The sequence below is a fragment of the Schistocerca cancellata genome, chromosome 9, assembly GCF_023864275.1.
Source record: "Schistocerca cancellata isolate TAMUIC-IGC-003103 chromosome 9, iqSchCanc2.1, whole genome shotgun sequence".
Lineage (NCBI taxonomy): Eukaryota > Metazoa > Arthropoda > Insecta > Orthoptera > Acrididae > Schistocerca > Schistocerca cancellata.
In genome coordinates this window covers 309,426,712-309,439,279 of record NC_064634.1, presented here as the reverse complement: position 1 = coordinate 309,439,279, position 12,568 = coordinate 309,426,712, and the positions used below count along the sequence as shown (strand labels likewise).

The 12,568-nt window shown below is 41.4% G+C and overlaps 1 protein-coding gene across 1 annotated transcript in view; it reads right to left on the bottom strand.

Annotated features, from left to right (window-relative positions):
- The window catches only part of LOC126100767 (cell division control protein 45 homolog), a 145,424-nt gene that overhangs the window by 74,894 nt on the left and 57,962 nt on the right, over positions 1-12,568 (bottom strand). Inside the window, exon 7 of the mRNA XM_049911387.1 lies at positions 61-252. Within this exon, the coding sequence (XP_049767344.1) occupies positions 61-252 (192 nt within the window). The remainder of the gene's footprint in view (positions 1-60; positions 253-12,568) is intronic.

Genomic DNA, 12,568 nt, shown 5'->3' with positions numbered 1-12,568 from the left:
ATTTGCTCTAGTTTTCAATGAGTAAGTTATGATAATTTTAAACAACATCAAAAAGGATACTCTTTGGTGTATGTGATTTTCAGTTTTGGACAAAGCCTTTGGATCTCATCATTACCAAAATCATCATCTGGCATATTTTGGTGCTGACTCAGCCTGGCAACATGATTTTGCAGATTTCCTGTCTCCAATACATATTGCTGATTTTCAATTTTACCCATAAGCAGTTGTTCTGTCACACCAACAATGCACCACCTACAAAAATTGAAAGTTGCATTAATTATAGCATATGGATATAATCTTTATTTTTTATTTTTGTTTCATTCTTTTTGGAAAGCTAACAGTAAATGATGTGATTTTTTCTCAAATCAAGTAACTTTCTTTAAAGGAATAATCAATTTTGATGCATTTATTAGATTTTTTAACAGTGATCAGTCATACAAGTAAAAGTTTGATGTCATTTATAACTCTCCACATTTTGAACACACAAGGAACTGCAGGCTTGTGTTTCTTACTGCTACTGACCACAAATAGCTGTATATTAAAGAAAATTCCACTCAGAAAAATATCAACTTCACAAACTGACCCATGGACTAGTTGGCAATTACCTACAGAAGGCAAAACTTTGATGACAGCCAACAAAACAGATAACAGTAACACTATTTACATGAATCAGATGTTCATTCTTCAAAGGGTACAAAAGAAAATCGCTGACGGGATAATGGACAGGAGAGGGCAGCAGTATGGGTTGGTCATCCACAACTCATACCAACAAGAACCACTCCATATGAGGAGAAAGGACAGGCAAAATCTCTTTTCTTTTCGTCTCCTTATGAGGAAACTGTTGTTTTCCTAATCTAGGCCTTCTGTTACAGTTGTTGTGCATTTCTGTTGGCTACTCTTACCATTATTAACCTACTTTGACTGTCATTATTTATGCATAGCATGAAATAACTGATGTTAAGATGGAGGAGGGGAACAAGTGGAACTCTTGACTCATATCATGGGACCATGGGCCAGCATACTTATGCTAGAGAATAATGATATAACAGCAACGACTGTTGTGCTCTCATGTATGCCGAAGACATGAAAAAACCTGGAGCTCCTACTAGCAAGCAACACAAACATTACAGAAAAATCCCCAAAACTTTGAGAACAGAAATCGACCAGTGAAGTGCACCATTTACTCCTTGCAAGTGTTGTGGGTTTTGGAGTAACACTTTTATTCTTTGCAGATTTATAACTGTTACTTCTGATTGTGATTGAGAAAATACATGTTGTGAAACATATGTGGTTTTCATTTCTGGTCTAAGTAATTCGTGACCCCAAAAATTCATACAGTTTAAGTCACAAAAACATTTCTCGCATTACATCCATTAAACACAGAAGGTGCAAATTGTTTGTTTAAAAACCACTGGTGACAAGAGCTGGCAGCTGCAACAAGAGATTGAAGTTGTAGAACTTTTGACACTGAGACAGCAAGATAGGCACAAAGAGACCACAAGCTCCAACATTCACAGCAACATTGCAAGAGTACACCCTCAATGGTTCGTTAGCGTCAACTGTGTTGCGTCAACAATTTTAAGTACCACCATTTACGCTCACAGAATCGGACATACAGTTTGCGATCTTAGAGAACATTTTTACACAACAACGGGTCACAGAAGACCATTAAAAATGTATATTGGCAATTAGCAACTTGGACCAGAGAGCAACAACAATAGCTTCCGATGAAATTCTACACCCACCTCACCAACAAGCATACCGCGCACTGAAGACCGTTAATCACATGCTGCATGAAGTTACAGGAGAGGAGGTTTCCGCAAGACCTTTAGCATGAGAAATACGGGGACAGAAATCCAGAGGAGTTTTAGAGGCATTTGCGCATGATAATGGATGTTAGCATAACGAATCTACCAACTAACAGCTTCTGCCACAAGTGCAGTTGACATTAATAATAATGAGTGACAATCATTATCTAAGTTACTCCAAGCAGCTGAGAGCACATATGCCACATTGGAATCTCCTGCTGTGGCATTCGTAGCAATGACAACTACATGTCACAGCAGAATGCAAGGAACATGCAATGGAGTTCCTAGATAAATATGGGCTAAATTGTGCCAATCATCAAACATCGCTGAGGAACCCCAAGAGTTACAGACCATGGTTGGAAAGGTTGCCATGTAGTTACAGATCTCGGAGTTATGGACAGACTTCGATAAGAGGACATGATTGTCGCGTAAATTCAACCTACAGCCATTACAGCACAGTCAAGGTCAAGCTAACACTGATAATTCTGGTGGTATCACAGACGGTTCGGTCCCTGAGCTACAAATTGCATGATGCCATGTGGGTATACAAATGATTACAGCAGTCTGAATTAGGCACCAAGGACTGCGGCACTCACAAACTGTGCCACTGACATAAGAAGAGTCATTTCACAGTTGTGCGCACATGGATACACAATGAGGGTGAGGCCCACCGTGGCATGCTCGTTTCTATTCCGACGAGTCACAGCATGGCACAGCATCAGATGCATGTGGTTGATAAGATTTCGAGCTTACGGTTTTTAATAGATACCACCTCAGAGGTCAGCATCCTTCCAATCACAAGCACAGTTCAGACGATGGTGCATGATCTCTTACAGCTGCTAGCTGTAAACAACTCCAGCATCAGCACGTGTTGTCACAAAGAGCTGACAACAGGCGTTGGTTTTTCTACTCAATATGAGTGGAGTTTAGTGGTAGCAGACATCATGCAACCTATATTAGGTGCTGATTTCCTGTTGCACTTTGCACTGACTATATTCTTGGCAAATGTCTGCCTTATAAGCAGGGAATTCAGAGAGGTTCTGTGGACACCATAATAAGAGTAAAATCAATAATTCAAGAAAACAGTCCATGCAGTAAGAATTGGTGCAGCCACACAGCATTAAACACAGTACTGTGCACTATATATGCATGACTCCAAGGCTTGCTGGTTGCACAAAACGTCCATAGAATAGCTCCGTAGTGGTTGGTTAAGACCAAGGTGATATTCAGAGAGATGATCTGTGCTGGTGTTATACAAAGGTCAAATAACCCTTGGGCATCCCTGTTACACCTGGTGTTCAAGGACGAAAGCACATGGCACCCATGCATAGATTACTGAATTCTAGAACGGTTCCAAATAAACACCCAATACTTAATATCCAAGAACAGGGTGTATACGGGGACAAGGAAAAAAAATTCCCGGATTTCTCCCGGATATCCCGTTTAAAAAATATGCTTTTTCCCGGGCGAAAATACACTTTTTCTGTTCTAAATGACAGTAGGTTTTCCGTAGATTTTCCCTCGGAACTGTAAAACTTATCAATCCTTTAAATGGTTAACGTTTTATACAATCGCATAGAACTTCCCGGAAAAAAAAGAAAAGACGGGGCAAAGAAGTTTTGGAAATACTTAAAAAAAAAGAAAAAAAAAAGAAAAAAAAAGAGAGAGAGAGAGAAGTTTTGGAAAGACCTTTGATTTGCAGCAAAATACACGTTGCATATTTTCGTATTACGAAATTATAAATGCGAATTGCACCAAACACAGGGCGTTAGTTTCCGGAGCGTTGAAACCGAGGTTGCGATGTCCTTTTGTAAGCGAGTCATATCTCAAGCCACGAGATCTCAGCCGATGACAGCAGCTATTCAGAGCATAGGACACGTGTTATAGTCAGCCAATAGCAAGATCACTGGTTACATGGCGCGAACACGCAAGAGGAAAAGTTAACGGTTTACATTAATGTACACAGTACCGTATATCTACAGGAAAAGCTAAGCTTTCACATATAACGTTAGTCTCTAAGATTAACACGCTACAACAGAACCTAAGCTTTCAAATGTAATATTGATCTTTTTTTGCGTGTGTTATACTTTAAGACACATCATACAAATGTGCTAGAAAAATTTAAAATTATGACATAAATGTCTCGGCTCCAAATTCTTGTAAGTGGCTGGTCCTCAAACTGTTCAGTTTCGAACGCTCTGTGATTTAGATATCCATCCTACTTTCTCACACGTAACACAATTCATCTTGCGTAAAAAGAAATTTACTTTGAAAGTAACGCTATTCTAACTACCGTTCGTAATACTATCCGGAGACTGTTAGAAATAGGTTCGATTTACCAGTTGCCAGAGAGCGCCAGAAAACAGGCATTATTGTGCGTGTGCAACTGCAGTGGTGTAGGAAACCCGTATGTTCGTGTGTATAAAGCACTAAGAGAGTTTACATTACACCATAAATGAAACAGTGCATCAGAGGATACTCCAAAGAGAATCGGAATTTCGTAAACCATACTAAAATGCATAATTCGGCTTGAAGTGCAAATTGGCTTTTTCCAGATTCACAAAGAAGTAGGTCCCATCTGATATTAAGTTTTTCAGTGTGGTTTTTGGGATGTAAATTTTCTTGGAGTACCAGTACTCTACGATCTCATTTTTGGTTCTTTATTATGGCATAATGCCATATATGGCAGAAGATGATAACGTGCACTTGAAATTCAGCGAAAAGTTGGAAATAGCCAGTACTGTAGAATGAAACAATTCGTTTCAAATAAAATGATTGCCTCAGCGGAAAGATTAATAAAGCCAAATTTCTTTAGCAAACTTGCAAAAATAACTTCACTGTTCTGCAAATGCTTGACTGCTACTAACTTGGAAATAAAATAAAATCAGAAAACTGAAATTAATAATATATTTTTGCCCTCCGTAATTATGTGAATGTATTTTAATTCGCTTGATAGCTCCCGGCCACAGAAATCCGTTTTGTTTTCATTTGACATGGGAGCTGTACACGAAGAGAAGCAGCAAAATCACTTAACGTTAACACGGCTAACGTGGAGGTTAACCCCCTCCCCACTACAACTCAGACAACTCTGTGCAAGCGTGAATCTGGCAGCTAGGGCGCGCGAGAAAAATTTTTCTCGTTTGCATCTGGCTGCTTGCTGCTACTACCGATACAGCTAACAGCCAAACTTCAAGTAGCGGGAGAAGGTACTGCTTAATACGCGAATCAAATGCGCATGCGCAACAGACCGCTGGCAATTGGTCAAACGAACCTAATGTGAACAGTTGTGACGTCATGCTCATAGCAAGCAGTTTATTGTTACGAAGAATTACAGTCTGCGCCCTACGGCATTTGACATATTTTTGCTATTTGCAGACGCTTGTGCGTGCACGGTTTTTTGTTGTTGTAAAATGCACATTTCCTTTGCCACTAAAGTTTTATTTTTTTCCCTCTCGTTTATATTTTATTGTTGAAGTATCATTCTCCAGTAGCAGGATATAACAACATTCTTTGCTAGATAATCTATTCTGCAGTCAAAATTACAGAAAATTAACTGAAAGCTAAAACAATGAAAAATTCCCGGAATTCCGAAAAATTCCCGGAATTCCGAAAAATTCCCAGGTTTTTCCCGGTTTTCTCCCGGATGAAAAAATTCCCGGGTTTTTCCCGGAATTCCCGGTTGTCCCGGGTCGTATACACCCTGAAGAATTTGCCCACGCTGTGGCGGGCACAAAAGTTTTCTCAGTGTTGGATTGTCAGAAAGCTTACAACCAGATCCCAATAGTGCATACTGAGATGGCAAAGACAGCAGTGATTACACCTTTTGACCTGTTTTGAGTTTTTGTTTATGTCATTTGGTCTTAAAATGCAGCTCAGGCCTGGCAGAGATTCAATGACAAAGTAATAAAAGGCTTTCCATTATTATTCACATATCTACATGATATATTAATCTTCTCAGCTGACACACAAGTTAATGACACACATACATGAAGTACACCAGTGGTTGTGTTGTTATGGCATGGTATTAAATGAAGACACGTGTGTCGTGCCTGAAAGTGAGGTAGCTTTCTTAGGTCATAAAGTTTCAGCTGGTGGGATCCAACATTCGCTTGAAAAGAAAGTCATGTTGTAGTCTGTCATAGACAATGGACTAAAGCAAAGCCAATGGACTATAAGCAACTTGACAGTTTTTAGATATGGTACACATTTACCGCTGTCTGTCGCCGGTAACAGCTGCCACTTGGGCACCACTAATGGATGTGCTTGTGAGCTAAGAGCACCAAGCGAATTCTTATATTATGGAGCCCGAAAACGAGCAATGCTTTCAGCCAATTACAAAACAGCCTTGTAGATGCAGTGTTGCTTGCCCACCTTGCCCTATCTACACTTTTGGATGTTGTTGCCAACCAGATCGTGACTGGAGTAGCACTACAATAGGAAGTTAATGGACACTAACAGCCTCTGAGGTTCTTCTTCTGAGAAAGCTACAGGGCAGACGGACAAAATGGAATGCCTACGATAAGTTGTTAGTGATATATGAGAGTGAGAGACATTTTTGCCCTTACACTGAAGCCTGGCCAGCGACAATTTTCATGTAGCATAAAGCCATCATACTGGCCTTCAGCAACATGGGCAATAAATATTCATCATGGCAATTCTGGCACACAGAGTTCATTAGTCAGTTCACCATCGACATATGACATATTAGAGGCACAGAGAAAATAGTCATGGCATTATGTTGTAAAGTCAATCACCGGCACGCCAGTCAGGAATGACACGGAGAGTAGGCCACGAGAAGAAGTCAGGCAATCACATGCTGATCAGACCTCCCTCCAGGATGACAACTCGATAGCAGCGGCCCCTATGTGAAGATGACATAAGTGTCGTGACCGACTGATGATGCCCCATTGCGATAGCAGTTTCAAGATAGGTGACATCAATAGCAGTGTCAATGTTAGTCACTTCGCTTGTACTCTTTATGTAGCATGGACTTGATATTGTGTATACTGAAGAAGATTACTTTGTATGTCACCCTCTGCTTGCGACACATCTGTGTGATTGCCAAAGTTAAGTATTGTAATTTTCTTTTTGTAATAAAACTCATTAATATGACTTGTTTGATTGTTTGTCTAGCAAACTGAGTATGCAGGCTTCCCCGACACTACACACCGATTATTTTTCCTGGGTATGCAGTTTAGTCAGAATCTTATATTACAAAAACCTCACCACAGCACACATGTCTGATCAAGAGCAGCACGATTTGTGAGACAGGATTGCAAATGGAGCAAATAAATATACCATGAAGCAAGGTCAAGATATGGTGCAACACCTCATGACAAAGCCCACTGCCCTACATAGGCAGCAATTCCGCGAAGTGGCATTTGACACTGTCCACAGCCTATCACACCCAGTGGCAAACGCCACTATCAAGTTGCTAACCCCACAGTTTGTGATGCCCATCAATTAAAAAGTATGCCAGGAATTGAGTTCACTGATGTCTTCAATCTCAGAATTGCAAAGTGAGGCAACACATTCATGCAGAGGTCAGAGGTTTTGCAGGATTTTTGCAGGATCACCAGCAAGGTTCTCTCAAGTACACCTCAACTCAGTGGGTCCACTTCCACCCTCAGAGAATTACAGACATTTGCCCATGGCAGTAGACAGATTTACAAGATGGGCGGAGGCCTTACCAGTCACAGAAGTAGCAGGAGAAATGATAGCAAAGGTGTTTGTTGTGCATTGGTTAGCATGTTTTGGTTGCCCAATGTACATTACGATAGACTACAGCTGATGCTCTAAATCTAATCTGTTCAATAACTGGCTAGAATGTGTGGGTTCCAGCACCATCACATAACCAGTTATCATCTGGTGAGCAACAGAATTGTGTAAAGGTGGCAAATAACACAGAAGGCAGTACTTTTGTGTCACATGTTAGGAATGGAGGATGTGAGGGGAAATGGCACGTGATATCTGTTTGCAGACTACATCTAGGAGCTAGTGCCTCGATGTGAAGGCCTTGGTAAGACCTTCAGCATACTGAGCAAGGGAGTTCTTGTCACTGTAGATGCACCATACCCGGGGGGCCACAATCTATGGGAGGGCTTTTTTGGTGTGAAAGTGATGACAGCTGTCAAAATGCAGGTATCGTTGGTGGTTGGGGGCCTTAATGTTGACAGAAGTGCGGATGCAGCCATCAGAGAGGGGTCGGTCAGTATCTAGGAAGGTGCCACACTGGGTTATAGAGGACTAGGTGAAGCAGGTGGGAGGTTGTGAAGGAATTAAGATAATGTGTCTTGCCCTGAATCCAAATCATGAAGGTGTCATCAATGAAACTGAACCAGACTAGGAGTTTGGCATTTTGGGGGGCTAGGAAGGTCTGAGCATGAGGGATGTAGGTGTTTAGGGAGATGGTGTCAACAGTGATCAGTGATCCAGGAGGTAAAGGGGTGGAGATGGTGGAGTAGTCAGATAATGGGTGGAGGCCTTCTGCCAGGTAGTCACTGCAACTCATAATCTGCAATTCGTTCCTCTATCTACTAACTCTACCAGAGTGATCCCAACACAAAAGTCCCACATAAACTCCAACTCAGGACGAAGAACCCTTTCTTCATTCCTTCACAACCCTAACACCGTCCCTCCAATCTGTTTCACCTGATTCTCTTCAACCCAGTGTGCCACCTTCCTTAATGTTGACCTACTCTCCTCTGATGGCTCCATCCACACCTCCGTCCACATTAAACTCACCATCCATCAATAATACCTGCATTTCAACAGCTGTAATTCCTTTCACACCAAAAAATCTGTTGCATACAACTTGGTCACCCAGAAACGGCACATGTGCAGTGACAAGTACAAACTCTCTTCCTTGCCCAGTATGCTGATGGTCTCATCGAGGTCTTCACGAATAGGCTCTACCCCAGACCTAGTCTGCAAGCGATGTCCCATGCCATTTCCTCTCACACCCCCCAATTCTCCCACCATCCTCAAGAACCAGCTACAACAGAGAGCCCCCTTCATTACCCAAAACTGGTCCACAATGAAACAATTGAATCGCACCCTTTGCCAGGGCTTTGATCACTTATCATCATGCCCTGTAATGAGGGACATGCTACCTGAGATCCTTCCCACCTCCCCCTAGAGTGGTGTTTCATTGCCTATCCAACCGCCACAACATCCTAGTCCATCTAAACACCACCCCAAATTGCAACCTCTTTCTACAAGGATCTTATCCCTGTGAAAAACCAGGTGCAAGACCTGCCCAATCTGACCACTCAGCACTTCCTATTCCAGTCCTGCCACAGATTTATCCTATCACATCAAGGGTTGGGCCACCTGTGAAAGCAGGCATGTCATTTACCAGCTCTGCTGCAATCACTGCACAGCTTTTCATACTGATATGACCACCAACCAGCCATCCACCAGGATGAACGACCACCGCCAAACTGTGGCCCAAAGTAAAGTAGATCGCTCTGTAGCACAACATGCAACTGAACACAACATGCTTGATTTTAATGGCTGCTTCACTACCTGAACCACCTGGATCCTGCCCTCCACTACCACCTTTTCTGAACTGCACAGATGGGAGTTATCCTTATGACACACTCTGCTCACATAATTATCCCAGCCTCAACCTAAGGTAACATACTGTCCACACACTCTACACCCAACAGTTTCCATTCCCTTCTCTCCATGCTCATCTCACAATTTCTTTGTTTGCAACCCTCAGCCAGCACTCTCGCCTGTCTCTCCATGTTCCTCTCCTTTCTTGCTCCATTTTCCCCTCCTCCCTGCCCCACAACCACATGACGCTATGCAAGTTGGCATTCTATTTGTTGCACACTCCACAAGACAGTGCTCCTCTCTCCCCCATCTGTACAATGCTATCCCTTCCTTTTCCCCTCGAGATTGCTGCTTCCATCCCATGTTATAGATGCATTCTGGCCCAAGCTGAGGAGTTTGAGGCCATGTGTACGTGAGGTTGCTTGCTTGTGAGAATAAATGGTGTGTGTTTCTCTTTCTTTGACGAAGGCTGTGGCCAAAAGCTGTAAGTGAAAGTTTCTTAATTGCGCCTGTCTGCAACTTAACCCAGCCCTAATAGCAATATAGTGAATTGATCAAATGGCACACAAAAACTTAAGCTTCGTAAGACATCTTGCACAAGCTCCACAGAGAAAATAAAATATCAGAAATGGGAAGAGAGATCAATAGCAACTGTTTACGATCTGCCATTTCACTGATGATCAGATCAGTTATAAGAGGGAGGAGTAGTAACAAGAAAATTTAAGAGTGTCAGAAACGACCATGGATAATGTGTACCATTAAAATAATATAACTCAAAACATGAGAAAGAAAATAGTACTTGCAACAAAAAGTCAAAGAAATCATAAAATACACCTAATATAGGTATTCAGGAACATCCAGAACAGATGTACGTGGCACAGACAAAAATATATTACAAAACTGAAAATCTATACAACTGTTATGAACTTTGCTGCTGGTTTACCAGCAGCAATGTCATCAGCTTGTGAAAGCTTTCATTCTGTCAATATGATCTTTGTTTCTATAAGTGGATAATAGTGTGGAACGTGAAAGCTTTCATTCTGTCAATATGATCTTTGTTTCTATAAGTGGATAATAGTGTGGAACACCAAACAAAATACGAGGATCATTGTAAAAGTCACGCCAACCATTTTTTGTCTTGAAAATGGCAATAAATTAAAAAAAATTCTGAAATACGCAAATGGGCAGTTAGTTCATACGTAAACACCATATGCAAGGAGATAAATGCGCGTGCGCGCGCGCTCACACACACACACACACACACACACACACACACACACACACACACACACACACACACACCACCATAAATATAAAGCACAAAAAAAAAGATGAAACAAATTTTGTCATTTCAAATGTGTTTCATTGTCAACTGTAAATGTACACAATAGTACAGGGAAGGAACACAGACCTGTGACATCTCAGAGTCCCTAAAAATAGTCTGCCAATGAATCCATCACACACTGCCAATGCTGTGAAAGAAGTTTAATACCCATGGCCTCATCATGAGGGAATCATAGGATCTCACATGTCACTGTTTGGGCAATGTCGTAGGATTTCACGCATCACTGCTGTAGCAATGTCTTTATCAGTTTGAAAGCTGTTCCACACAATGGCTCTATTAGTTTTGGTATGAAGTTATAACCACATGGTGTTATGTCTGGTGAATATGGTAGATGCACCAGTAATTCCCACCCCTATTGTGCGAGCAGATTCTGCACACACATTGTCGTAAGAGCTGTCATGCTGTCCTGAAGAATTAATGCATCATGTACACATTCAGGATGTTTCTTCTGAGGTGGTGTAGGTGGTGTTGCAGGACAACACATTTCGTAACATGTCCACTTTTCCACTTCACTTAGTGCATGACACACCCACTTTGCAGCAACTTTATGCATGTGTAGCTCATCGTGTAAAATCCTGCAGATTGTGGTCTTCTCAGTACCTGTATGTCACTGTAATTCCTACAGCATCCACTTTTTGTTGTTCTCCAAGCACTGGGTGATCTGGGTGCGAGTACAGCCCATACGCACACCAATAGGCCACCCGTATCAGTATAGTTGGCCGTTGCACCTCTGCCATGCCTGAATGCACCTACCTACCGGGCAAACGTTGAGGGCACTAGAGCAGCATTTCCTACCACTTCCACAAGCTCTTCATGGCATTGTCGCACATTCCTTCCACGTTGAACTGCAATCTCTACATAAGACTGCTCTTCAAGTCAGGTAACATCCATCCTGAATGACTGCTCAACACACACTGTCGTCTTTCTTCATGCTTCGTTCTCCAAGAAAGGACTGCCATCTAGCATCATGTCACGTTACTGTGGGTTCTTGGGAGACTTCTGATGCCACTGAATGTGCGTAGTTTGTAATGTGCTATTGTGTATTGTTGCAACTGACAGTAAATCACATTTGCAATGACTAACTTTTTTTTGTCTTTTTTCTTGTGCAGCATCTTTATGGCAGTGTGTGTGTGTTGACCTATCTCCCTACATGTAATGTTTACATAAGGACTACTCTTTGTAGATAAAGTAATGAAAGGAAAATTCTCTTGAGAAAACTATAAAATTACAGGGAGACACAATGACTGGCTAATTATTATCTTCTGAAGGTGGAATTCCAGTACAGTCATGACACATTTGAACAACAGTTTTTCTTCCCATCGTTAGAATAGGTGAGTTCCTCCCATCCTAGTACCTGAGTGATTTGCCTCTACTTCCTCTTTGAGAAATGAACTTAGAGTTCGAAAAGTTTTCTTCACCCTAAATGCGACTATCAGCAGTACTGAAATTTTTTCTCCTGAAAGAGACACTGTCTCTTTTTAATGAAATAGATAAATGATCGTTGAGATAGTAGAAGGGCCACCCTATGGCAAAGAGGCCAAAGTTAGAATAAAACATCTGCCCAGAAGCATAATAGATTTAAAAAAGCAACAAAGTAGATATAACTTAGACTAGAAAAACAGAATGCTGTGGATCATTGTGGGTGTTTGGATGCAATTACAAAGTAATCTAGATGTGAACCTGGAGAATGTACTAATAATTTCACAATACAGTACACAACTGCCATAATAGAAATGATGAACTAGGAGTGGAACCAACAGAAATCAATGCAGAGAGCCAGCCAACACCTTTAATTATCAGTATCAATGATGAGGAACATTCAGCTGAAATAGTTCATGTTAACTTCATAAATATA